We start from the raw sequence: 27,059 nt of genomic DNA, 5'->3' as shown, positions 1-27,059 counted from the left end.
ATAACATCTGGAGGGTATCACGTTATACGATCTAGCAATAAAATTGCCTTCTGGTTTTGGGCAATATTCACAAAAAAGCCCACTTATAATTAGGTAATTGTGAAAGTGGGCCGTCACACATCTGAGGACCCTGTATCATGCAACTACTGCTGTCAAGCAATGTCTGCTGGTGGGTGGGGGCTGGTTCACATTTTCTAGAACAATTGCTAAGTCATTTATGAACTTGATGAATCTCCAGAGCTCATATATTCTTGTTCTCACATAAGCATCATGTGAGAACATGAATATATGTAGTGCTTTCTTTTTGGGGGAATGCAGGGGTACACATACCCCTAAACATTTTGGGAATCTTTGTACTTTTGTCCATTTGCTGTATTTATTTTTCCTGATTTGAACTAAAAAATGGCGATTTTCTTGAGTCAAAATGAGAGTACCACTAAATATTTTTTTATAGAAAAAAGCACTGAATATATGGCATTTGGCCAAATAAATAACGTTTGTGGTTGCATAACATTCATGGCGCAAACTGTGAGATGGAAAATGTTATTCACTACTTTGTGGGTTGCTTCTGTTGCAGTGTCGTGAACTCTGCTGTTTAGAGGTTCAGGCGGATCGAAGGAAACGGAAGAAAAAAAAGAATGCTTATTTTAAACGTGAGGGTTATTCCTTCGTTGAATGCTTTCCCACACTGCCACCTATTAGACCGGATGATAGAGGCCTCAGGTTTGGAGTTCAGGTGCTAGGTCCAGCCTGGAATGGGTAAAATTGCTGGCAAACAAGCTCAGGCATTTTGCTGACATGGCTTCCACCTTAGATGGTACCATAGTATACTCTGAAATATCAACAGCCCAGACTGAAAGAGTTAAGTTTCAAGCCTTCAACCTCTGTCATGGTGAACACATCACATTAAACCATAGCTGTCAAGTTTTCCCTTTTCTCGCGAGGAAGCCTATTCAGCATAAGGGAATTTCCCTTAAAAAAAGGGAGAACTTGACAGCTATGCATTAAACCAGGCATCCCCAAACTTCGGCCCTCCAGATGTTTTGGACTACAATTCCCATCTTCCCCAACCACTGGTCCTGTTAGCTAGGGATCATGGGAGTTGTAGGCCAAAACATCTGGAGGGCCGCAGTTTGAGGATGCCTGCATTAAACCATGGTGGAAAACAAACTATGGTTTAATGTGAATAAGCAGCTTCCATGGCACACTGATGAAACAGATCTGAGCCTGAGCCTGTGGTGTGTTTCTCAAAAACCATTAAGTGGCAACCAAGGTTTGTTCTTGACTTGCCACCAGAGTGTTGTATGGGGAAAGCGGTGGAGGTGGCAGGGCAGGTGGGGAGCCCATGGCAGTGGTGCCTCAGGAACATCTGCAGCCTCACCCTCCTTAATGGCTGAGCCAGCTCTGGTACATGTCTCTATAAAATCACTGTTGTCTCTCCTTCCTGTTAAGGCTTTAACTTCCTGGATCAATTTTTCTGAAAGTGCTATAGTCCGAACTGTTTGGACTATAGCAGCAGTTGTAAGAGTTTGTCACATTTATTAAACTCCAGAGTCATAGCTGCCAAGTTTTCCCTTTTCTCGCGAGGAAGCCTATTCAGCATAAGGGAAAATCCCTTTAAAAAAGGGATAACTTGGCAGCCATGTCCAGAGTGTCGCCTGTTCTTGAAATGCACGTTTCCCCAGATTGGGACAAGGCAGATTTTGATGTTGAGATGAACTGTTAGGCTCCATGAAATGGTTTTTAAGGTTACGTTTCTAAGCATACTTACAGTGCGATCTCATGTGTCTTCTCAAAAGTAATCCCCATTGAGTTAAATGAACCTTACCCATAGGCAAGTGTGTATAAGATTAGGTAGGTAAAAAAAAGGTAAAGGGCCCCTGGATGGTTAAGTCCAGTCAAAGGCAACAATGGGGTTGCAGTGCTCATCTTGCTTTCAGGCCGAGGGAGCTGGCATTTGTTCACAGACAGCTTTCCGGGTCATGTGGCCAGCATGACTAAATGGCTTCTGGAGCAACGGAACACTGTGACGGAAACCAGAGTGCACAGAAATGCCATTTACCTTCCTGCCACAGCGGTACCTATTTATCTACTTGCACTGGCATGCTTTAGAACTGCTAGGTTGGCAGGAGCTGGGACAGAGCAACGGGAGCTCACTCCATTGTGGGGATTCAAACTGCCGACCTTCCGATCGGCAAGGCTCAGTGGTTTAGACCACAGGGCCACCCGCATAATCTTAGCTATAGATATATTCCATTTACTTTTCTGGGAACAGGATGTAGAACAAAATGCTAAACAGAGTTAATTGGAGCTAAGACCCACTGAACACAGTGCGGCTTACATCTAAGTAAATGTATATAGGCTTGCACTGTCATTTATTCATAAACCTCTATAACATTTTTCATGACAATGAGCAAAACAGCATAAAAACTTTCACGAAATGCATGTCTCAATCCGCATGAAGATATCTCAGTGGCATGGAGGTTGATATTATTTCTGATAGGGACACAAGTGGCACTGTGGTCTAAACCACTGAGCCTCTTGGACTTGCTGATTGGAAGGTCGGCGGTTCAAATCCCCGTGATGGAGTGACCTCCCATTGTTCTGTCCCAGCTCCTGCCAACCTAGCAGTTCGAAAGCACACCAAATGGCATTTATGTGCGCTCTGGCTTCTGTCACAGTGTCCCATTGCACCAGCAGTGGTTTAGTCATGCTGGCCACATGACCCGGAAAGCTGTCTGTGGACAAATGCCAGCTCCCTTGGCCTGAAAGCGAGATGAGCGCCGAAACCCCATCGTCGCCTTAGACTGGACTTAACCATTCAGGGGTCCTTTACCTTACCTTTTATCATTTCTGATGGTTGGTTTTTAAAGAAAAACTGCTCTGCTTACTTTTTTCAACACTGTCCTCTTTTTCTTTTCTTTTCTTTTTAGAACAAGATGTCAGATGTACATTGAAAGGATCCTTTGAAGGAACTCAAAACATTTCATTAGGCTGTGTCTCCAACTTGCATTTCACTGATCCTTCCCTTTTCCACTATGCCAGGTTTAAGCAAGCAGAACTGGATGTTCTACTCCCAAAGAAGAGGTCACTTCCCACCTTTGTATGTCATAGCTGAGCATGGTAGTAACCTGGATAATTTTAATTTAGTTGCGCCTTTTATTGGGAGAGACCTTTTAAAAAAGCAATTCTGTTTCTAAAGAGGCAATCTCTTTATTTTCAGTGTTGTTGTTGCAACTCATGTGGAGCTAATGCTTACAAAAACAGGAACCTGACTCTGCCTCTGAATGCACTTCCCACTGATCAAGATGTAATCAAAGAAGTAAGTACTCTTTCTCAGCCCCTCTATACTTATGCTGCAGGGTTCAACAGGCTTCTATTCTTTCTCCCATGCTTTTGGATATCTATAGGAAGCCACTGAGAGCCTTCATCCAATTATTTGAAGTCAAGTGTTCATCAGTAGGTGAATGGCACCCAGCTCTGTCTCTATTCCATCTGAAGCAGGAGCATCTGGACTGTGTCTAGAGGTAGTAGCAGGCTGGATGAGGACCAGTAAACTGATACTGAATCCTGATAAGATGGGGGGGTCTTTTCCTGGATCCATAGAGGGCCTGTTCCAGATGGAATTGCATTCCTCCTGATGGAACAGGTGCATAGCTGGAAGGTGCACCTCTAGCCATCATTGTCACTGGAGACCCAACTGGCCTCAGTGGCTATGAGAGGCTAGTCCTAGTCCAGCTATGGCCCTTCTTAGTTCCACTATAGCCTGACTATAGAAGTACGTGCTCAAATAGTGTTACATTTAGACTAGGAATGGGAAACCTTTTCCCTTCTGAACATCTAGATCAAGGGAAGTACCGTGTTTCTCATATTTTAAGGCATCCCTAAAAAATAAGGCATGGCAGGATTTTCCAGACCTGGCGAAATATAAGGCATACCCCGAAAATAAGACATGCTGGTACGGTATGGCAGGGCACGCCGCGCCAAGTCCCGACCCAGCGGGACCCAGCAAGGGCAGCAGTGCGCGCTTTGCCGAGCCCCAACTGAGCGGGAGCTGGCAAAGCGCCGCTGCTGCCTTTGCCGGCTCGAGCTCCAAGCCGGCGGCGGGCTGCTGCCTTTGCTGGTTTTCGCTCCGTTGGGGGGGGGAGCAGGAAGTCGCTCGCAACTTTCCGGATCCCTCCCCGCCGGTCTCCTCCTCCTTCCCGCTGCGCCTCCCCTTTCTGGGTTTCTCAGCGGCACCTCCTTCTCCTCTTCCGACGCTGGCTGGCGGCTTTGTGCTGGAATGCCGCGTGCGCAGCTTTCAGGTACCGGTAGACGAGGACGCGGGTCGGGGGTGGGGATGCACGTGTGAACGCCCTGGGTGAAGGGTCGGAGGCTGCAAGGCAGGGGTACGAACGCAATTCTCACCCGATTCGGTGGAGCTCGGCAAAGCGCCGCTGCTGCCTTTGCTGGCTCGAGCTCCAAGCCGGCGGCGGGCTGCTGCCTTTGCCAGCTCCCACTCAGTCGGGGCTCGGCAAAAAATAAGACGCCCCCGAAAATAAGCCATAGGCTTATTTTCTTGAGTAAAAAAAAATATAAGACATGACTTATAATATGAGAAACACGGTAATAGCACCACTGTATTCTGCTCTGGTCAGACCTCACCTGGAGTACTATGTCCAGTTCTGGGCACCACAGTTCAAGAAGGATACTGACAAGCTGGAACGTGTCCAGAGGAGGGCAACCAAAATGGTCAAAGGCCTGGAAACGATGCCTTATGAGGAACGGCTTAGGGAGCTGGGTATGTTTAGCCTGGAGAAGAGAAGGTTAAGGGGTGATATGATAGCCATGTTCAAATATATTAAAGGATGCCATATAGAGGAGGGTGAAAGGTTGTTTTCTGCTGCTCCAGAGAAGCAGACACAGAGCAATGGATTCAAACTACAAGAAAAAAGATTCCCCCAAACATTAGGAAGAACTTCCTGACAGTAAGAGCTGTTCGGCAGTGGAATTTGCTGCCAAGGAGTGTGGTGGAGTCTCCTCCTTTGGAGGTCTTTAAGCAGAGGCTTGACAGGCATATGTCAAGAATGTTTTGATGGTGTTTCCTGCTTGGCAGGGGGTTGGACTGGATGGCCCTTGTGGTCTCTTCCAACTCTATGATTCTATGATCTTTTTGGGAGCCACATGCCAGTGGTGAGTAGGTGGGACCAGAGGCAAAGATTGACGGAACAATGAATATAAGCTTTACCTTTGTGCAGCAGGCACACTCACATACCCCCACCACCACCACAGCTTTGTCCTCCATCCAAGCAAAGACTCATTGCAGCCAGGCCAAAACTCTTAAAGGGAGGTGCACAGAGTGTTTTAAGATGCTGATGTTATATACTGGCTTCATGATTTTTATGTTAATTGCTATATTGTATTTGAATGAATTGCTATATATCACGCTGGCCAAATATTCTTTCAAATACTTAGGTCCCATGCCAGTGTTGTGATGTCATCACATTACGTTTCCCCCAAGTGAAGCAAGCATTGAAAAGTACCATAAGGGTACCATAATGGGTGGAATCCAATACAGTCGTACCTTGGTTTCCAAACAGCTTAGTTCTCGAACATTTTGGCTCCTGAACACCGCAAACCAAACCCAGAAGTGACAGTTCCAATTTGCAAACTATTTTTGAAAGCTGAACGTCCAAAGTGGCTTCCGTGGCTTCTGATTGAGTGCAGGAAGCTCCTGCAGCCAATCAGAAGCCGCACCTTGGTTTTCAAACATTTTCGGAAGTCGAACTGACTTCCAAAATGGATTCTGTTCAAGAGCCAAGGTACGACTGTTTAGCTTCTCCCCCCCCCCCCCGCCCTGTCAGAGCAAGGATTTATTATTGCACCACAGAACTTTCTCCTCCTCTCTTCCCCCACAACCCATGTGCCCCATTAATTTTTTCTAGGGGTTCCCCCAAACCTCTGCAGCAGATTTGGGGAGAAGCATGGTGCATGCAGGAGAAGAAGTGTTGCACAAACAGTTGGGTTGCACAAACGTTGGGTTGGTGGGGTGCAGTAGTTGAATACTGCCCAATGGGAACAGGAGGAAAGCTTGACATGGGGCTGCTGTCTTCACTGGCCTGCATGAAATAAAACCACTATAGTGTGTGGGACTGGTTAGAGAAATGGATGGTCCTGTGGAATAACTGCAACCTGAAATACATGGGAGATGCCCTGCCCACATCCTTCCTAAATATTATCACAATATATAAACTGCAGTTGCATGTTCAAGACTATGTTGAGGTCATTTTATAAGTCAGTAAAGGTACTAGAATCACAGACTGCAGAGTTGAAATCAAAATGGTGTACATGATGTTGTGAATTCCAAATTTTAGAGATTGTCAGCAATCATTAGGAAGAGTATAAAAACAACACACAGAAACCATCTCCGATTTTTGACATTCGCATATGCAAACTTGGCACAGAACAGGAACTATATTTTGTCTGGTTACAGGTAGGTAGCCGTGTTGGTCTGGATCGAAGTAAAATAAAAAAATTCCTTCAGTAGCACCTTAAAGACCAACTAAGTTTTTATTTTGGTATGAGCTTTCGTGTGCATGCACACTTCTTATATTTTGTCTGTTTTTGGAAGTTGGGAAGGATTATATGATATGACATAATTGATTGTATTTAAATTCTTAACTTTTAGGACAAAGAAGTTAATTTACACTTCAAAGCAAAGACCTGGTAAGATTCAGTGGAAATAAAATAATGTGGTTTTTGGCTCTTCCGCTTTATCCATTTTTAAAAGATGTGACCCCCCAAAAAAAATTCTGCATATTTACTTCACAGAACAACTTAGCTTTGTGAAGCTTAGATTCAAGGAACCAAATTTTGGGCCTTCAATTTCAAGTTGAGAGATCTCCTCTCAAATATCTGTAGATAATTTTGACTTGAAAACTGGAAAATCTTAACATATGCCAAAAGTAAATTTAGGATCATAATGAATTTGTTTATCACTAACACTATGACTTTGAAATTGTACTTCTCAAACCCCTTTACTACTGGGTTATTGTTTGAGAGTCGTCACATTCAGAATTATAGTCCTCTTCCAATAATATGCTCTGCTCAACCATTATAGAAGTGGAGGAAGAGTTTTTTGCAACTAAAAAATGTACTTTAAAAATTTCTGCACTATCGTGAGTTGGATTTGAGTTTTTTCTGGTTGAAGCAAGATTAACATTTGAGCATCATCTATCGGTTTGGCCACAGCCCAGCATCACACATTATGCAAAGTGATTTACATTTCTGAGAATGAATGTACTGGATGTAGACCTGCCCATTTTCTTTCTTTTTTAAAAAAATAATTTTTATTAGATTTTTATAGAAACAAGACAAACAAACAAATCATGCAATATAAAATCTGTCCCCTCAATTACCCTCCACCCGCGAGTCCACTTCTGCCACCAGTAGTACCCGCGGCTGTTGAGAATCAAAGGGGTCCAGTATAAGGCTGGGTTTGACCTCCCCCTCCCCCTCCCCCCTCCCCCCCTCCCCCCTCATCCCCTCCCTGCCACTGAAAGGACAGGGATGGAGGGGCTCTGGGGATTGGGTTCCCCTCAGCTGCTCCTTTAACAAACATAAACACAATACCTATATATATATAAAACAACAACAACAACAAAAAAGAAAACAACTAAAAATTTAAAAATTCCCAATTCTTATTTTCTTCACATTATAATTGTGACTTCCTCACATCTCTTCTTCCTGGTTTTCCTAACTTCTCTAATTGATTGTGGCGGATTTTCTACTCCAATTCCAAATCTTATCCTTATTATATTGACTTATTCCTCCTCCTTCTTCATGCTGCCCCCCCCCCACAGGTCCCCTCCTGCCACAAGAGGAACCTGCGAGGCGCAGCACTTCAAAGGTTCCATTTTTGTGTCTGGGCTTCCCTCCCCCCCCTCCTCTCCCCCCCAGAGCACCTTCTGCCACCAGGTGCTTCTGAGCAAAGAGAGGGGGGAAGTAGACCTGCCCATTTTCATTACTGCTTCGCACAAGCATCTGTTTGGCCACTGAGAGAGCAAAATGCCCTCGACCAGTTGAACCTTTGGTCTGATCTATCAGGGCTCTGCTCTTTTTATGTATTCTGAAAGTTCTGGTGTGTGATACATTTTTACCTGTGTTACAGCACATCAGGCTTAGATGTTCGCTTGGGGTTTGATCTCTGTCCAGAGGAACTGGAATTCCTGCAGAAAAGGAAAAAGGTGGCTGCAGATGCCTTTAAAAGGGCACTACAGCTTGAGGAAGATCTGTGTGAAGATGAGGTAAGGGGGGGGTGCACATTTTACATATAATTTGATCTACTTCTGCAAGCAGTTCAGCTGGCAAACAAACAGGTCTAGCAGTTTTGCACACACGTACCTGTGTGCTGTAAAATCTGGACTCATCCCATGACCTGCTTTGGTTCTTTGGAGAGAAAAAGGTCATCAATCTTTTTCTAACAAAGTTTACAATTTATGCCAGCAGTGAATATTACCTAAATGTGTACTCTTGCATTGACATCTCATAATGACAAACCTAGACAGCATCTTAAAAAAACAGAGACATCACCTTGCCAACAAAGGTCCATATAGTTAAAGCTATGGTTTTCCCAGTAGTGATGTATGGAAGTAAGAGGTGGACCATAAAGAAGGCTTTTCACCAAAGAATTGATGCTTTTGAATTATGGTGCTGGAGGAGACTCTTGAGAGTCCCATGGACTGCAAGAAGATCAAACCTATCCATTCTTAAGGAAATCAGCCCTGAGTGCTCCCTGGAAGGACAGATCGTGAAGCTGAGGCTCCAATACTTTGGCCACCCCATGAGAAGAGAAGACTCTCTGGAAAAGACCCTGATGTTGGGAAAGATTGAGGGCACTAGGAGAAGGGGATGACAGAGGATGAGATGGTTGGACAGTGTTCTCGAAGCTACCAACATGAGTCTGACCAAACTGCGAGAGGCAGTGGAAGACAAAAGTGCCTGGCGTGCTATGGTCCATGGGATCACGAAGAGTCGGACACGACTAAACAACAACAATCCCATCCTTCCCCTCAGGTCACTGCTGGGCAAATTAGCTGGGCTAGTGCTGTTTCCCCAAGTCAGCTAAATTCCTTGTGACCTAGATTCCAGGAATAAGGCCTGGAAGGCTTTTACATTTGCATTCTTTCTGCTGCTCCCATTGACATGCTGTTTGAAGCTCCACGAATCTATACCTGCCCTACTGGCTTGCCCACATGTAAGGGCTCTGCCAAGAACCTGGGAATGGCTCCGGGGAGCAGTGCCTTGCACAGAGTTCTTTTTGAAATGTTATGGCTGCCTCCCACTATAAAATCCAGATATTGAAGTACCAGTTGTATCTATATTTTGTATCTATATCTATATTTTGTAGCAGCTTCTATCCTTGATGTAATTATAAGACCCCTTCCCTTTATAAACCATTCTAATGAATGTTCTGCTTTTTTTTCTATATCGAAACAGGTGCCAGTGGTGGCAATTATGACGACGGGAGGAGGGATGAGAGCACTTACAGCATTATATTCCCACCTGTTGACTCTCCAAAAGTATGATCTTTTGGACTGTGTTTCATATTTTACTGGATTATCTGGCACAACATGGTAAGGAAACGGGAGCAAAAGAGTTATATTTTTGTCCACAATGCAGTGAAATGAGTTAATATAACAAGATATTCCTTAGTCTTCACATGATGGGGAAGTGGTAGCTACAGTCAACTTTCAGTAAATATTGGTTCCTTTGGAGAAACTAATATCCTGTCTTTTCATAGTATAGTCAAGTCTAGAGAAATAAAACACAGTATTAAAAGCAATAACAATTTAAACCCATCCAATACAATGGATTAAAAGCAGTTTGAAATACAGTGGCAACATTAAAATAAGAATAAAAAAATTAGAGCAAATTCTGCAAAATCTCACTGATTTGTGTTTTTTAAACAAAAACAAAAACATGTTATTGCTGCTCATCTAAAAGAATGCCGGAGTGGGATTAAGTGGATGCCTCTAAGGAGGGTTTTTCCAAATCTTGGTCACAACTGAAAAAAGTACTTGTGAGTACCCACTGGCATAGCTCTGAAGACAGGAGGACTCAGATTAGTGCCTCAGAGGAAGGAACAGGTTCCTATGGAGCCAATGCTTATGATACAGTATTCTGGTTACAAACAATCTTAGGGCAAAGATGGAGAACCAGAGGCCCTCTAGATCAGGGGTCAGCTGATCAGGGGCCGGTTCACTGCCGCAGAGCCCCCTCCATGGGCTAGATCACGGGTACGCCCGCGATTTCTGGCATCTACATCTGCGAGACACAATTTCCGGTGCCCCTGGTTTAGCACAGCACGCAGGGACTTGCTGAGCGGGCGGCTCGCTTGTGGCCCATGGGCTTTAGGTTGCCACCCGCTGCTCTAGATGTTGAAGGACTGTAATTTCCACCATCCCCATCCATTTGCTAAGCTAGCTGGTGCTGATGGAAAGGGCTCCAATAACTTTCCAATGCTGATGGAAAGGGCTCCAATAACATCTGGAAGACCACAGGTTTCCCACACCATATGTAGGCTTTTAAAGGTCAAAATAGCAGCTGGGATTGAGCTTTTGAACAAATTGGCAATCAGTATACCTGGTACAAGATGGCTGTAATGTTACCTAATTAATTTGGTTCTTGCCAAAACCAGCTGAAACTTCTGGGCTATCCTCAGGTGCAGCTCCAGGTAGAGTGAATTATAGCAGTCTAGGTGGATGGATTTTGATTCTTTTTCAAATCTGACTCATCACCAAGTTTGGGATCAGAAATGCACTTCCTTCCTTCCTACTGTAGAATGGTCAGTGTTTCTTGAATCATCTCGTGCTATTACTTCTGTAGCTTTTTTTGATGTGGTTTTGGTTACCCATTCCACTTTTTAAAATGGAAGTGCTGGGCTTTTAACAACTGCATAAGAAGCAGAAATCGTTAGGTAAAGCTTTGTCTATTATTCCATATCCAAATCTTGATTGTGGTCATTAGTGAAAGCTGAGTTATCATCTTTGGCTAGCACAAATGGCCATTCTGGCTGAAATCTTTTACTGGGAATAATTGCTGCTCTCAATACAGTTCACAGGGATCCCCCAAACCTAGAACTCAAGCAAAGACATGGCCACAAAGTGTCAAACACCTACATTTCACGTTACTCCTCTTCTGAACCCAAATCTGTATTTACTGTGTTTCTTTCCAGGACAATGGCACATTTGTATGATGATCCTAATTGGTCACATAAAAATTTAGAAGAGCCACTCGTTGAAGTCCAAAAACAACTGGAAAAAAACAAGTTCCTTGCCAGTTTTTCCCCAGAACGTCTAGCATACTATGCAAGGGAGCTGTTGCAGCGTTATCAAGAAGGGCATCATGTCTCTTTTACAGATCTTTGGGGACTTATCATTGAGGCCATGCTACACGATACGGTATTATATACTTCACTCTAAAAACACCAGTTAATGCCTCGTTTGATTAAGGGTACAATCTAGCAAAAATGAAGCATTTCAAGTTCCATCGTACTCAGGGTAGACCCACTGAAATCAATGGATTTAAATTAGTTGTCACAAGCGTAAGAGTTTCATCAGCTTTACTCTGATTAAGTCAAATACATCCCAACAACGTTCAAAACTCCCATTGTTCTAGGCACATTTTGTGACAGGCAATTTCATTAGCACGCGCAGTTTCTGAGCTCTCGGCCCAGTACTGCACCTAAGATTTCAGATTAATAGATTTGCAGAGTGGAAGAAAAGGAGGACCTTTTTCTGCCTTCCCACTTCCAGCTACTGTCTGAAGACTGGAGAAGAGACCTTCTTAATAATATTAGTGGGGGTTGGGGTGGGCAGGGGAAGGACTAGACCATGTGAAAAATGAACAAAATATTTTAGCTGCAGTTCATTCATTTTCAGCTTTGTAATCTTGTTATAAAAAAACACGCCTAGACATTCTGTTGTTGTGCCCAGAACCAAGGTTTAAAGTGCCATTTAGCTCCTAGCTTTCATGTCTCAGTTTCTAACACTGCATTCAGGGCCGTCTTAAGCATATCTGACGCCCTGGCGCCATGGTGCAAAGATCCGTCCGGCGCCCGCTCCGCCCCATTTCTCAGCGCGGCTGCCGCAGGCTCAGCAGCGTGGCGCCCCCTGGCAGCCCGGCATCCTGGCACCCTGCGCCACCCAGCCTTGCCGTAGGGCCGGCCCTGACTGCATCCCAGTTGGACGAAGTGAGGCATCTGGGCAGGATAATTTATTTTAGTTATGAAATAGTAGTGTATATCACAGAAGTGTTTGCTTTCATGAGAATAAGTTACCCAAAGACAGCAGTCCTAAATTACTAGTAAAATTCATTTTGTTTTTTCTCCACACAGAAAAGTGCTAGGTAATGGATGGTATTCAATTAATAATTGCAGAAGTGCAAGAATTACTGGTAGTGGAATAGGACTTCCTTCCATCCCCTAATCTGCTCCAGAGATTGTGGGAATGCCCCCCCCCAGAACAGATTTAGGGAGCAGGCAGGCAGAGGAGAGGAGGGAACATTATGTTTTGCAAGGAGACATCATTGTGCTAATGGAATGAGCTGCTTAGTGTTGGGGGGGGGAGGCTCAGTTAATTTCATTGTACACAGGTTGCACATTGACAATAAAGGTATTATTATTATTATTATTATTATTATTATTATTATTATTATTAGTGCTTCATTGAACACAACCCCATGGTGACAACCATGCTTCTTAGCATACCAAAACATAATGTCAAACAGGAGTGTCAGCTTGGCCCTGGGGCTGTGGGTGCCATCTAGCTTGCATGGCCTTGGCGCCAAAATTTGTGGGTGCCCGGCCCCTTCATGGGGAATTTTGTGGGTGCTCGGGCCCCCAGGGTCCCAGGGAGTTGGCACCTATGGTGCTGAGGTTAGGAGCACTGTAAATTCTGCCTGAGAGCCATATTGTGGAGGTGCTGATGGAACATCTCTATCAATCCTCATTCTTCACTGTGATGTTTGGTGTCTGAAAAAGACATATGTGCACTGCAAATAGTTGGGTGTCTATCATACATTTGATGCATGTAGGAATCCCTCAGCTTTCACATGTTATTCCACATGAAGAAACTCAATGTGGTGCAATAGTCATGGGGCTACACGGCTCCCAATCACAAGTACTGTATAGCCAGTTCACACTTTAAATGTACAGAGTCCAAGGATGGAACTGGACCAAGCACAACTTCAGGAATAGGGATTGTGGGACAGCTATGCTACCCTTTAATTATGTGGAGCCCCTTTGCATGGAATGAAGTATGAATGGGGGCTTATGAGCCTCCTCTAATGACTCCCATCAAATGATATTGGCGGAAGGGACATCGCTCAGTGGTAATAATCTGCCTTGCATGTAGAAGGCATCAGGTTCAATTCTGGCATTTCCGCGAGGCGGATTCCTGGCATCTCCAGGTAGAAAACTCTGCCTAAGACCATGGAGAGTCACTGCCACTCAGTGTAGTCAGTACTGAGCTAAATGGACCAGTTGTCTGGCTCATTATGAAGTAAAAATCACACAAACACACACTTCCTGGTTCTGTTCTGGCAAAACCCTGGACATTTTGTCAATTTTTTGAAATTCCCATTTGAATCCCGAAAGTATGGGAACCCTATTATAAGGCAGCTTCCTAGGGAGGCTTCTCAAAGAAACATTTGTTTGTACATAAAATTTTAGCAATATGCTCTCCACAACTGTGTCCATTGTTTGAGTATCTATACCTTTCATTAAGAAAACAGTTTTCAATGCAGGAAGCCTCAAGCTCTTTTAAAAAACCTTTCATTAACATTCATTTAGAATGGGGTTGGGCAGAATTTAATTGCACGTATCCCTTTTTGTTTAGAAAGAACAACTGAATCAAAGTAGGCTGTTTCAGACACACTAACTTAGCACAATAGTTTGGGCTTCGGTTTAGAGTAAGATGCCATCACTAGAGTATAAATTCTAGAACAGCCTCTTACACCCTTTTCAGCTACATTAACCGCTTCTTTCTGACTTTCACAAACAGGAAGATCGGAATAAACTCACAGATCAGCAGCGGGCATTGACTAATGGCCAGAACCCTCTGCCTGTGTATCTTTGTCTCAATGTAAAGGAAAAACTAAGTAATCGGGGATTTAGAGGTAATTGTGATTATTTTATAAAGATATGCTTGCATTTAATTCTCAGACAGTAGAACTGAGGACTACAAAGGCTGATTCATGTAATTTAGGAATACTAAAAGATACTCTTCTGTGGCTTCCTTTTTAGAATGGTTGGAGTTCACCCCATATGAAGTGGGATTACAAAAATATGGAGCCTACATTCGTGCTGAACATTTTGGCAGTGAATTCTTTATGGGTCATTTGATGAAGAAAATCCCAGAATCACGGATCTGCTACTTGGAAGGTAATTAATAGGGCAGTCCTATATACACCTATTCAGGAGTACGTCCCATTGAGTTAAGAACATAAGATCTGGCTGGATCAGACCAATGGCCCATCTAGTTCAGATTAATTGGCACAGGATTGTAGCCAATAATAGTAAAATACTATTATTTTTAGGAGTATTTGAGTCTTTAGCACAGAGCTCCAGCAGATTATAAATAGTTCTGTGTACAGTAAGGTTCTTTTGATAAACAATTATTTGCCACTGCTATGAGCATATAAAACCTACCCTATTTAGCATTTTCCTATGTTGGCATAAAACACTGAAAGCCTAAACATACTTGGGACATATCTATCTTATTTTAAAGCACATTTAAATTAAGTGTGTGCTTAACTGTCACCTATTGTGACCAATATGTATTAGAAGAGCATTACTTTGACAGGACTGTACTCTCATTTTTAATGCACAAAACATTTCCTATACCTTGTTGCTGGCAAATAGGCACTTCCACATTCTATATGCCATTAGCAAGAGGGTGGGAATGCATTTGACGATTGCACCAAAGACACAAAATAAATTATGATAGTTCCATAATTGCAGCGTTTGGAGTGTTGCTACTAATGAGCTACTTAGTTAGATGTTTTTAATAACCGATCATTTCAAATCCCATCATGTGCTCTGTTCTAATTTACCAGTAGGTGGCTCTGTGTGCTTATATTAAGAAACTATAAATTATAATGACGTAGCAATCTTAAACATTTCATGTGTTCATAACTAGAAAAGAGCAAAAACAACTTCCTGGATTTTTTTCAACCTATTCATAGGCAGCAAAAATGGGTACCATTTTGTCGATTATTCTCTGGAGGGATAAGAAATTATCCAGTTTCTAGGAAGTGTGCCTCACCATTAGCTGTGGGCGATCTTCTGAGAAGTTTTGGCTCAATTCTTGTGTGTTCAAAGTCTCTCATATACATTATCTCAATATACCCTATCAGTCTTGTAATGTATACCAGTATTAATATAATATATTAGCATAGACAGAAGGCTGAGTAGAGGCTTTTCCTAAAGGTTCATGGCCAGCGCCGTCTTAAGCGCCCCTATCGCTATGGCGCGCCGGATCTCTCCGGCGCCCTTCCGCCCTGTTTCCCAGCGTGGTGGGCGGGCGGGCAGACACAGCGCGATCTCTACGGCGCCCTCCCGCCCCGTTTCCCAGCGCGGTGGGCAGGTGGTTGCCACGCGCAGCTGCGCATCTGCGCATCTGCGCATCTGCGCAGCGGACCGTCTGGTCAGCGGGCGGGCGCAGCTCGCGGCGCCCTCCTGGCGGGCCGGCGCCATGGTGCCCTGCGCCACCGGGGGTCTATAATGAGCCGGCCCTGTTCATGGCCGAGGTGAGATTTGAACCAAGAAATAGACTCACCACTCACCCACTTTTAGGCACTGTGTTACTTGGGCCTCTCAAACATGAAAACTACACAAATTATTCCCAATTTCTTTCCTATCACAGGAATCTGGAGTAGTGTATTTTCTGTAAATATGATGGATGCCTGGTTTATGGGTTTTAGTACGGAAGATTTTTGGCAGATGTGGACACGAAATAGAATAACTGAGCTCGGTAAGTTACTGTTCTATTCAGGGCATAGCTTCAGCTGGAGTGCTAGTTACACATTTTCTAGAAAAGACAGATCTGGCCAGTTTCACTTCCCTGGGCACATTTTAGTTATCAGCTACTGTATTGCAAAGCTCTCTACATTCGGTTGCTTTTGAAAACTCTAAGGAAATGGAAGCTGCTGTCGAATGCTGCTGTCAGTCTTGCTATTCGAAGCATACAATCATTGCTATTTGATCTGCAATGGTTCCTGGTGTTTTTCTGAACACAGTTCAGACCTATGATCCTCACCTTTAAAAGTTCAAGTGCTTCAGGTCCAGAATCCCAGAATTCTGCTTTTGATTTAAGATCTGTTGTGAAACATTTGTTCTGTGTCCCATCAGCATCTGAGACACGCAGGCCACGGACTTCCTCAAAAGGCTTATCTGGCTCCCTGCTTTTTAGCTTTTTGTCTGCATTCTGCATTCAGTTTGATTTAGATTAATACTCTGTTCCCTGGAATCACAGTTTTTTGTTGCATCATGTATCGCTGCTGCTTGTTGTTACAATAGAATTTTAAAATATTTTAGTGGTGTTATACAGTACTGTTTTTATTGCGGTGGTTCCAAAACACAAGTTTGCAACAAAGTATAAACCCGGTATGGTGCCTGTGTTTACAAAGACATATTTTTAAATCAGGTACACTTTTAACAAAATAGTGTTTCTTTAAAAAAAAAAAGGTATGACAGTGTGGAATGACTGTTCCCACCATACACATACTATGTAATATTTCTACAAGCTAGTTTTCAAACCTGGCTGAATACTGCCTCCCACTATAAAATCTGAAATGGTAACAAGGACATATTGGTATAAAGTATGACTTTTCTAAGGAAAGAAAAGGTTTTCTAAGGAAAAGGAACTAAGGACTCAAAATCTCATTTGAAAAAAAGTTTACCCCATTGGTACCCAGCACTGACAATTAGCAGAAGGATGGGGGCACAAGTAGTTGAGTATTATACTGACTGGAAGAGCTTAGCGTGGGATACTACTAACAAAGATGTTTCCCAATGTTTGCTTCCTGCAGCACTGGTGGCACTTTTGAGAGGGATTAACACTTCTGAGAGGAGACACGGGTGGCGCTGTGGGTTAAACCACAGAGCCTAGGGCTTGCTGATCAGAAGGTCAGCGGTTCGAATCCCTGTGACGGGGAGAGCTCCCGTTGCTTGGTCCCAGCTCCTGCCAACCTAGCAGTTCGAAAGCACATCAAAGTGCAAGTAGATAAATAGGTACCACTACAGCGGGAAGGTAAACGGCATTTCTGTGTGCTGCTCTGGTTTGCCAGAAGCAGCTTTGTCATGCTGGCCACATGACCTTGAAACTGTACGCCAGCTCCCTCGGCCAATAGAGCGAGATGAGCGCCGCAACGCCAGAGTCGGTCACGACTGGACCTAATGGTCAGGGGTCCCTTTACCTTTACTAACGGCTAATCAGTGAACTTAACTCCTGCAAATCAGATAGGGTTTGGGCTGTCTCATGGTTATCACTGCTAGTCCAAATGGCCAGTCAATGCTGGAACTACACAGCAGTGCAGGTTAGATCAACAACAGATGACACATATGATGTATGTTGGTGCAGAACATAGCTGGTGTAGCAGCTCTCTACCTACATGATGCAGGCAGATGAAATGTTGCACATAGTCGCATTAAGAAACCATATATGAAGGTAATAAGCAGACCAGCTTTGGAACAGTAATTTGGAGTTTTAGGTCGATTTGAGACAAAAAACCAAACTTGTAGAAAGCCAAGATGGTATGGGGAAATGAAGCACTGTAAATTCCAAGGATCTCATAACATGGTTGCTATTTTCTAACATGGAAAAAAATGCATTTCATATGTTGTTCCTTCTACAGAGGAGTGTCCTTGGTATCCGTCAACAGATAAACTCCCTACCCGTATGCAGTATCCTCCAGACAGCCTTGCCAATGCTTTTCAAAATGTTATTATGTGGCGACCAGCAGTTTCAGTGGTCCCTAATTTTCTGAGAGGCTGCCCGATGCACAACGAATACCTAGAGAGCGAATTTTCAAAGTGGAAAGGTACAGTATAGCAAGACCTCCTTTTTAAATGAAAGTTCCCTTGGATTAGCTTGTTTGGCCAATACCTCAAGCCTTCATCTGGTAAGCAGGGAGTCTTTAAGGACTGACCGTTCCCTCTTCTTCCAGAGGGGAAGGACTTCCTAGGTAAACAACAGAAACTGTGTTCTCTACCCAGTTACTGAAAGACAGAAGTTCGGAGACTGGAAATGGAAGGCCTCTTGAAATGTCGGGGGGGGGAAGAGAACTATATTTTGAGTGCACTTTCAGTTTCTTTAAGTTCCCTGTAGGAGCAGCACTGCCCATTTCTGACCACAAATTCATTTCTTTCAGACTGTGATCTTGATACCTTTCCGAACCAGCTGACGGGAGCTGAAGATTACCTTTATCTGGTAGATAATGCATTTGCCTTTGAAAGCAGCTACCCGCCACTCATGAGGCAGGGGAGAAACGTGGATCTCATAATACACTTAAATTACAGCTCAGGATCACAAATAATGGTAAGTAGTCTTGAGCACAGCTTCCCTCCCTCCCCCCCCCTCCACACACACTAATAATGGGAGTGTGCATAACTTACTTGCTTTTGCCAGTCTGTTACTCATTTCTGTCCCTATCATACAAAGAGGAAGTTGATGGTCTGTGCTCAGTGCCTTCTCTTCTGTTGAAATCATCTTCTTGCAGCTGTTTCCTCCTCTGCCATCAGCAACACCAGGGGAAGGGGAAACTGACGAATGCTATCTTTCACACTGTCTTCCCTGTCAGATGGAAGAGAGATAAGATAAATACTCTGCTAGCTTCGTTCACATTGCACCACAGCTTCTGTGAAAGCAGTTAGGCCCACCAAATCAGTTTTGTCTTTTCTAGACAAGTTCTGCTGCTTTTTGTTTGCGGGTACACAAGGTCAGTTCTAAATACACAAATAAGGAGGTGACTTTTGGAATGCCCTCCCACCAGAGGTCAAAGAGAACAACAACGACCAGACCTTTAGAAGGCATCTCAAGGCAGCCCTGTTTAGGGAAGCTTTTAATGTTTGATGGATTTCTGTATTTTAATGTTTTGTTGGAAGCTGCCCAGAGTGGCTGGGGGAACCCGGCCAGATGGGCGGGGTATAAATAATATATTATTATTATTATTATTATTATTATTATTATTATTTTGTGTATGTGCTGTTAAAAGCCTATGCACAGGATGTATGTTCTCGGTCCTGTTTGCAAGAACAGTACCAGCCAACTGAGCCAAGTTTCCAGACCTCATTGAGAAAAACTTCTTTCCCATTCTTTCTTTCTCTCAGTTGCAAAGAAAAGGCCTTTTGCTTTGATACTGCTGCTACCGCTGGGATAACTGTGGATTGATTTATTTTATGAGATTTTTATAGCACTTTTTACCAAAGGAAGGGCCCCAAAGCAATTAATCCCCTTGAAGGCTTACTTGAAGACGTACTCCCAGTACATTTCCAAGCACAATTCAAAGTGTTGGTGCTGACCTTTAAAGCCCTAAATGGCCTCCGTCCAGTATACCTGAAGGAGTGTCTCCACCCCCATCATTCTGCCCGGACACTGAGGTCCAGTACCGAGGGCCTTCTGACAGTTCCCTCATTGCGGGAAGCCAAGTTGCAGGAACCAGGCAGAGGGCCTTCTCGGTAGTGGCACCCACCCTGTGGAACGCCCTCCCATCAGATGTCAAAGAGAGAAACAGCTACCAGATTTTTAGAAGACATCTGAAGTCAGCCCTGTTTAGGGAGGCTTTTAATGTCTAATAATCAATCATTTTATTTTATTTTTCTGTTGGAAGCCGCCCAGAGTGGCTGGGGAAACCCAGGCAGATGGGCGGGATATAAATAATATATTATTATTATTATTATTATTATTTCTCAAGGGCTTTGGGGGGAGTCTTCTCTTGCCCTCAGCATTCCTTTCTCCAGCTCTTCCTCTTATTTACTCAAGACAGAGATGGAAGTTCTTTGAGTTGAGCAAGGTTGAACAAAATTTATATTAATGGGTGGGGTTCTTTGAGGTTTCCAGTCACCCCACAAGCTGGTTCACATAGTTAAGTTTGGGCAACTAAGGGCACCCTTCTCCCCCAAAAGAGGTGGTTAACAATATAATTAGTTCGTTCTGCAGCATAATTTGCCTTCCACACAGCTGAGATAGAATCTCAAGGCCCTTTAATGGAGAATTTAAGATGACCTTCTGGTCACAGATGAAGTGCAAACTCTGCAGTGTTCCATGTTGCTGGGATTGGGGAAACCAGAGATTCAAAAAAAAAAAAGTCTACGAATTAGGCACGTGCGAATGCATTTCCAGTCTATCAAGGAATGGCTTCACTATTAAAGTCATGCTCAAATTTTATCCCCCTTACATAGCCTCTGGAAAAGGCCGCAGAGTATTTCTCAGAACAAGGAGTCCCATTCCCTCAAATTATACCAAAAGAAGATGGTGATCTGAAGGAATGCTACTTGGTGGGAGATCAAGAAGGCCCTGAAATTCCAATAGTGCTTCTTTTCCCCTTAGTGTGTGACACATTCAAAGAGTATAAAGCGCCTGGTAAGTCTGTACAAGTCTGATAACTTTTTGCTTTTCATTTCATTATGATCAATTCTGTTCTTTGACTAAGTTGGAAATCTAAGAGAGTTGTTTCAAAAGGAAAAGGAAGAAGCAGGGGTAAGACACGCTTACTACTAAACAGCCCCACCAGCCATATTCTTTGCAACATCGGAGGTGACACTGGGCTGTGCATGTCCCAGATTACATGTGGCTTCATGTTCTCTTCTAAAAATACTGCCACCCTGAAAAGCTACCGAGTTCCTTTTGCAGTTGTACTTGGGAGATGGGAGATGTCATAGGTCTTCTATGCCAACATTTGGACCAAAGCACTGATTTTTGAGATAGCACAGTCAGCTGGATGAAGTATTGTACTCAGACCTAAAGACCCAGTTTTAATTGAGTCTGGTCTCAGCCACACATTCTGAAAGTAGCTCCAGGCATACTGCTTCTGTACTGAGGAGAAACTGAAATAAAGGGAAGAATAATTACACACCAGCAGGATGATTTTCCAAAGGAGACGCTTTAAAGTGTCTAATACATTTTGGTATACAGTACAAATTATTGAAGACAATAATAAGCCTTCCCTATTTCCCACACCAAGATGATATCTTTATTTCTTTCCAGGTTATATCCCATGTGCATATACCTCATGCATGAGAATTAACAATTTATATATCTGAAGAAGTGGACTCCTGCCCACAAAAGTTTATGCTGAGTTAAATCTGTTAGTCTTTACGATACCACAAGACTCTCTGTGGTGTTTGCTGCAACAAAAACCAGGCTATCCCTCGGAAATAAAACTACCTACTTATATATTGTTTTTAAATCTTAGGTGTGAAACGAAGCCCTGAGGAGATGGCAGATGGTGAAGTTGATCTTACCAGTGCCTTTGGCCCATATAATATTAATTCTTTGCGGTATTCAGAAAAGGACTTCCAAAAGCTAGTAAAACTTTGTGAGTACAACATCCGAAATAACATAGATTTGATTATCAAAACTTTGCATATAGCTGTGGAACGGAAAAAGCAAAAGAAGAAGAAGAGTTAGCAAACTCAAAATCCGTGGCGAGCCTTCTAGCGGAAAGAGAGCCTCAAACCTTTGACACTGTTCAGTACTAGGGAGTAATCGGTATTTCATTCCAGAAGGAAAAACAAAGAACTCAATCAAACAAATATTAAAGTTCGCTGTTAAACCCCTTTGGGGGGAAATACTGGACATTAGAAATTATTAATGAATACTGTAAGTCATTCTGCTTTAGTTCTTCATAGACAGTTCTGTGGCCATACATTACATTATCATCTTGGAAGCTACTTTTAAGTGCTCTGAACAAATTATTGTAGAAATACACTGTAAATCAATTTCTTCTTTCTTACAGTGCTATTTATGCTCTACATATCACTCCCTTTCCCAATGCATTTGAGGTGTTTTATGTATTGTTTCATGGTTTCTGTACAAATTATGTAAGAACAAGTGTTTTGCATAAAATTGTTTTGCTGAAATATGAGTAGTGCGAAATGATTTTTATTAAAACAAATAAAACCAGTTTCTGGTACCTATGCAACAGTATCACTCTGGAAAAGTCTCCATGTGCAGGAACAGGCCGTACACATACTGTTCTATGTAAGAATCTTCATCGGATGAATCTGATTGGTCCTATGATTTGATAGGGAAGGAGGGAAAGCTGTTCAAAACTGCCAAAGAACATGGTGCTGATCATGTTTTGATGTTGGGGTGATGGTGGTTGGGGAATCCTTACACATCAGTGTTTACACAACAGGATGATGGGGCAAAGATTCCTGGCTACTGGAATAAGGGTGATTTCTTATAAAGGTAAAGGACGTCTGGATGGTTAATTCCAGTCAAAGGAGTCTACAGTATGGAGTTACGGCGCTCATCTGGCTATCAGGCCAAGGGAGCTGGCGTTTGTCCACAGACAGCTTTCCAGGTCATGTGGCCAGCATGACTAAACTGCTTCTGGCACAACGGGACACCATGATGGAAACCCGCGCCGCAGCAGTACCTATTTATCTACTTGCACTGGCGTGCTTTTGAACTGCTAGATTGGCAGGTACTGGGACAGAGCAATGGGAGCTCACTCCATCATGGGGATTTGAACTGCCAACCTTCTGATTGGCAAGCCCAAGAGTCTCCGTGGTTTAGACCACAGCGCCCTATCCCATCCTCATTCTTTATATAGCACCCAGTGCAACAGACAACCCCCACAAAAAAGTCTGTATCTATACACAGAGACTGAGAAAAAATAAAAATGAACGATTTCTATTTAAGAGATCTAGTCCCGCGTTTAATGCAGATTGTATGGCTAAAATTTATAACATAAAGTGTTTCATTTTGTGCCTTTAGACAATCATTTTCTGCATGTACAAAAGCTGCAAGCACATTTCATTAACTGAATATCTTAGCAGCAGGTGCACTAGTAGTTTTCAGAATGCACAAGATTTCAAATAAAAGAAAAGTAGATTTAATTCTACAAGAGATGCCTGGTGCCCATCTCCAGAAACAGACTGAAGCACTAGTATTCAGCATTCACATTGCATTCATATTGCCAGTCCATAGTGGATAGGGTTAGGAATTGCACTGTACCAACAACCAACTTTTATGGTTTTTGTTGCAGGAAGATACATCAGCTCTTCCACTGTGGGAAGATGTCTGGGTTCTCTCAAGTAATACCAGTAGATCTAAGATAGGATGGCAGGGCATAAAAACCTTAGGTAACAAGGATCTCTTTTACACTATCAAATTATTAAGAAAGCATGAATAATTAACATTTTTAGATTCAGTACCAGAGCAAGATGCCTAACATTTCACCTGCCAAATCAGCACATTTGGGGGATATGCTGCAGTGTTACATTTATGAGATGTAAGGAACTGGTATTCAAAATGAATACAGATTCTGAGATGCCACCGTAATTGCAAGCTGTTGTGGGATACTTTCATATTCACTGCTAATGCATAATCTAGCTGTAAGCCTTGCAAGAACCCTACAATGCAGGGAAGGGGAACCTAGTGGCTTTCCAGCTGTTATTGGACTACAATGGCCAGTCAGCATAACCAATGGTCGGGGATGATGGAAATTTACAGTCCAGCATCTCAATGGCTGCAGTTGCCCCTGCTGTAAGGTCAATTATTATTGTTATCCCATATTGTAGGTCTGTAGCTTGGGTACTTCACTAGAGACCCATGCTGTCTGAGGCTAGGAGTGCCTTTTACCAGCTTTGTCTGGTTCACCAGCTACAGATGTTCTTGTCCAATGTAGTCCATGCACTGGAAACCTTGAGGCTGGATTAGTGCAGTGTGCTCACTGTGGGGCTGCAGAAGGCACCTGACATGTGGCACTATTATTAAAAGATCCTTTAGCAACATCAGCTGTGTCTTGTGAGACCCTTTGCCAACAAGGATTCAGCAGGGACCCTCTATTTCTACTTTCCTGAAAACTTTTCTATTCTGTCAGGCTTATGCAGGCAATTAACAACACATCTTTCCATAATAATCAGATTCAGTTTTAAAATTTTCGTCTGGTTTTATTTATAACTGTTTTAAATCACTCTGATGGGTTTTTTATGAATAGTGGTATATAAAATATTTTATAACATAAATAAATGAGAGGGGGAGGTTTGAGATTGAGAGCGAATGACTTGCATAAGGCCACCTAGTTAATTCAGGGTAGAGAGAAGATTTAAACTAGGAACATCCTTGTGTGTAGCTCATTCTCTTCATCACCAATTCCTATCACTGAACGGTTGAAGTTGGTGAATGACAAGCTAAGGGCTTAACAGGAATGGCAGGGAAGGGCATGATTGTCGCCCATTGTGCAATAGTATGAGATTCTGCTCAGTTCTAGGGTCTAGATAGCACCCAACACCAAATCTGAGAAGCTCAGCATTGTAATCCAATTACTGCAAAGCTCTGATTGCTGAGATTTGGGGTAAACTGAGCAGGAAGTTTTGGTGTGCATCCCAAAACCTAAGTTCACCGAGCCTTCCACGATAATTCAATAAGATACTAGGGTCTTTGGAATCCTTGGAGGAGTTATTAATTAAGCAACTGGGAAGTGGTTTTCTTCCAATGCCAATTAATTTCTCTTACCCAGAATTATTTTTTACTGCAATGTGGCCAATACCTATTTTGAACTAAGAGAAGGGGTGAAAGCCTTATGGTATACATTTGCTAGCCTAATACCCTTTTCCAGGGCACGATAAACTGGCACTAGCTTGATCAGGCTGATTATGTTCCAGCCCATGATGTTTTTCCCTCTCCGCCAACTACCCATCTCTCTGAACCCTTAACACTCCAGAAAGCTCAGTCCTCAGGAGGTTGTTTTGTTTTAAATTAAAAACAACATTTTTCTGGATACCTGGAGCATCTCCAGACCATAGCTGTCAAGTTATCCCTTTTTTTAAGGGATTTCCCCTTATGCTGAATAGGCTTCCTCGTGAGAAAAGGGAAAACTTGGCAGCTATGCTCCTGACTGGTGGGGTTCCCCTGCCCAGGTATATTCTGCAACATGTTACTGATGCAATAATAAGCCCTTAGCAGATTTATAGTGGACCATTCTGCTTTACTAAATTATGTGATGCTTCCCAAATGACAACACACTATTGCCACCCAGGAGGTCACTCTTGCTCTATGGCGCAACCAAGTATGGGCAAACAAAACCTGGAGCATTTGTGGTATGAAAAGTTACAGGACTTCAGCAGAAAGCTGTGGCGCATGCTCCAGAATGAAGCAGTAGGTCTGCGCCAAAATCTTTGCAGGTGCAAACAGTATTGAGCGGGATCAAGGATAACCACTCTAACATCATGGTTGGTGACAGATAGAGAAATAATGAATGCACAAGAAAAAGGAGTGGGCCTTGGAAAGTTTAAGGAGAAGGCTTTGGTGGTTGCTTCTGGATTAGGTCTAGTAAACCTGTGCCAAAAAATCATGCAAAAACAGAGGGACCACACAGGCATCGAGGTGGGCCAAGTTTGCTCATGCAAACTATAACTGCTGCCACCTCTCATTCACCTGTGCTTTCTTCTTCTTCTTTGGCAATCACTCATGGGAGAGTAAGATTGTCTTCCATAAACACGGTTTTAACAAAATAAAAAAATTCCTTCAGTAGCACCTTAAAGACCAACTAAGATTTTATTTTGGTATGAGCTTTCGTGTGCATGCACACTTCTTCAGATACCAAGTGTGCATGCACACGAAAGCTCATACCAAAATAAAAACTTACTTGGTCTTTAAGGTGCTACTGAAGGAATTTTTTTATTTTGTTTCGACTCAGACCAACACGGCTACCTACCTGTAACGGTTTTAACAATGAATCCGTAAGTGACTGTGGAGGCCAATTCTGGATCCACACGTCCTTCCACAGTGGGGACATTGGTTTCCGGGTGGGAGTTTCATGGTGTGGATTTGCCAAGTGTGCCTTCCTCTTAGCACGTTTCTCCCTTGCGTCCAGAGTTCGAGTGTCTTCAAAGCCCATGACACCTTTGGTAAAGGCTGTTCTCCAACTGGAGCGCTCACAGGCCAGTGTTTCCCAGTTGTCAGTGTTTATACTACATTTTTTTTTAAGATTTGCCTTGAGACAGTATTTAAACCTCTTTTGTTGACCACCAGCATTACACTTTCCATTTTTAAGTGTAGGATCATGGCAATATAAATAATGAATAGAGTTAGGACAATAACACAACTGTTTAACACCCGATCTCACTGTGAATGCTTCACTTTGAGAGCCATTGTTATCTACGATTGTTGCTGTCATATTATCATGCAGGAGCTGAATGATGTTTACAAATTTATCTGGGCAGCCAATTTTCAGAAGGGCAGTTCACAGGGCATTATGATTTACAGCGTCAAAAGCCTTAGTCAGGTCAATAAACGCCATATACAGGGGTTGGTTTTGCGCTCCGCATTTTTCTTAAAGCTGTCAAGCGGTGTCATGTCCGCTGTCCCCCTGGGAGGGCGAAAACCATTTTGGGATTCAAGAAGGGTCACTTCGGATATTGTTAAGAGATGCTAAGATCCTTGCAAGAATTTTGCTGGCCGCAGCTAATAGAGAGATGCCTCGATAGTTTCCACAATCAGTTCTGTCACCTTTTTTAAAGAGAGCAATAATTTTGGCATCCCTAAGGTCTGCTGGGATCTCTTCTCTTTCCCATATTTTTTTTGATGAGCTTGTGAAGGTGATGATCCAGCGAGTGGGTCACCTGTGCACTTCCCTTTGGGTGGCACAGTGGGGGGGGGGGCTGGGCTTAGGGAGCCCAATTGTCGCCTTCACCTGGAGAAGCAAACAGCGAGCAAGTAAAGCCTTCCAGAGCAGGAAAGTATGGAGAAGACAGGCAAGCAGTAGTAGTTGCCCCTTGTCACCATCACTGAGAATTGCTAGTGTGTTGGTCAAGGACCCTGGAGAGCAGGGTTCAAATCCCCAGTCAA

At 43.2% G+C, this 27,059-nt stretch overlaps 1 protein-coding gene across 1 annotated transcript in view; it reads left to right on the top strand.

Moving 5' to 3' along the window:
• LOC118083562 (cytosolic phospholipase A2 epsilon) overlaps positions 1 to 22,422 on the top strand; it is a 41,464-nt gene extending 19,042 nt beyond the window's left edge. The window contains exons 8-21 of the mRNA XM_035112075.2: positions 578 to 653; positions 2,934 to 3,103; positions 3,224 to 3,322; positions 6,668 to 6,705; positions 8,150 to 8,285; positions 9,478 to 9,614; positions 11,216 to 11,441; positions 14,043 to 14,157; positions 14,285 to 14,422; positions 15,906 to 16,013; positions 17,896 to 18,081; positions 18,412 to 18,578; positions 20,441 to 20,621; positions 21,454 to 22,422. Coding sequence (XP_034967966.2) covers positions 578 to 653; positions 2,934 to 3,103; positions 3,224 to 3,322; positions 6,668 to 6,705; positions 8,150 to 8,285; positions 9,478 to 9,614; positions 11,216 to 11,441; positions 14,043 to 14,157; positions 14,285 to 14,422; positions 15,906 to 16,013; positions 17,896 to 18,081; positions 18,412 to 18,578; positions 20,441 to 20,621; positions 21,454 to 21,668 — 1,992 coding nt within the window. The 3' untranslated portion in view covers positions 21,669 to 22,422. The remainder of the gene's footprint in view (positions 1 to 577; positions 654 to 2,933; positions 3,104 to 3,223; positions 3,323 to 6,667; positions 6,706 to 8,149; positions 8,286 to 9,477; positions 9,615 to 11,215; positions 11,442 to 14,042; positions 14,158 to 14,284; positions 14,423 to 15,905; positions 16,014 to 17,895; positions 18,082 to 18,411; positions 18,579 to 20,440; positions 20,622 to 21,453) is intronic.
• Positions 22,423 to 27,059: the final 4,637 nt, after the last annotated feature.

The sequence above is a fragment of the Zootoca vivipara genome, chromosome 1 (assembly GCF_963506605.1).
Source record: "Zootoca vivipara chromosome 1, rZooViv1.1, whole genome shotgun sequence".
Taxonomy (NCBI): Eukaryota; Metazoa; Chordata; class Lepidosauria; order Squamata; family Lacertidae; genus Zootoca; species Zootoca vivipara.
The sequence above is the reverse complement of the archived record's forward strand: the minus strand, read 5'-3'. Positions and strand labels throughout refer to the sequence as shown.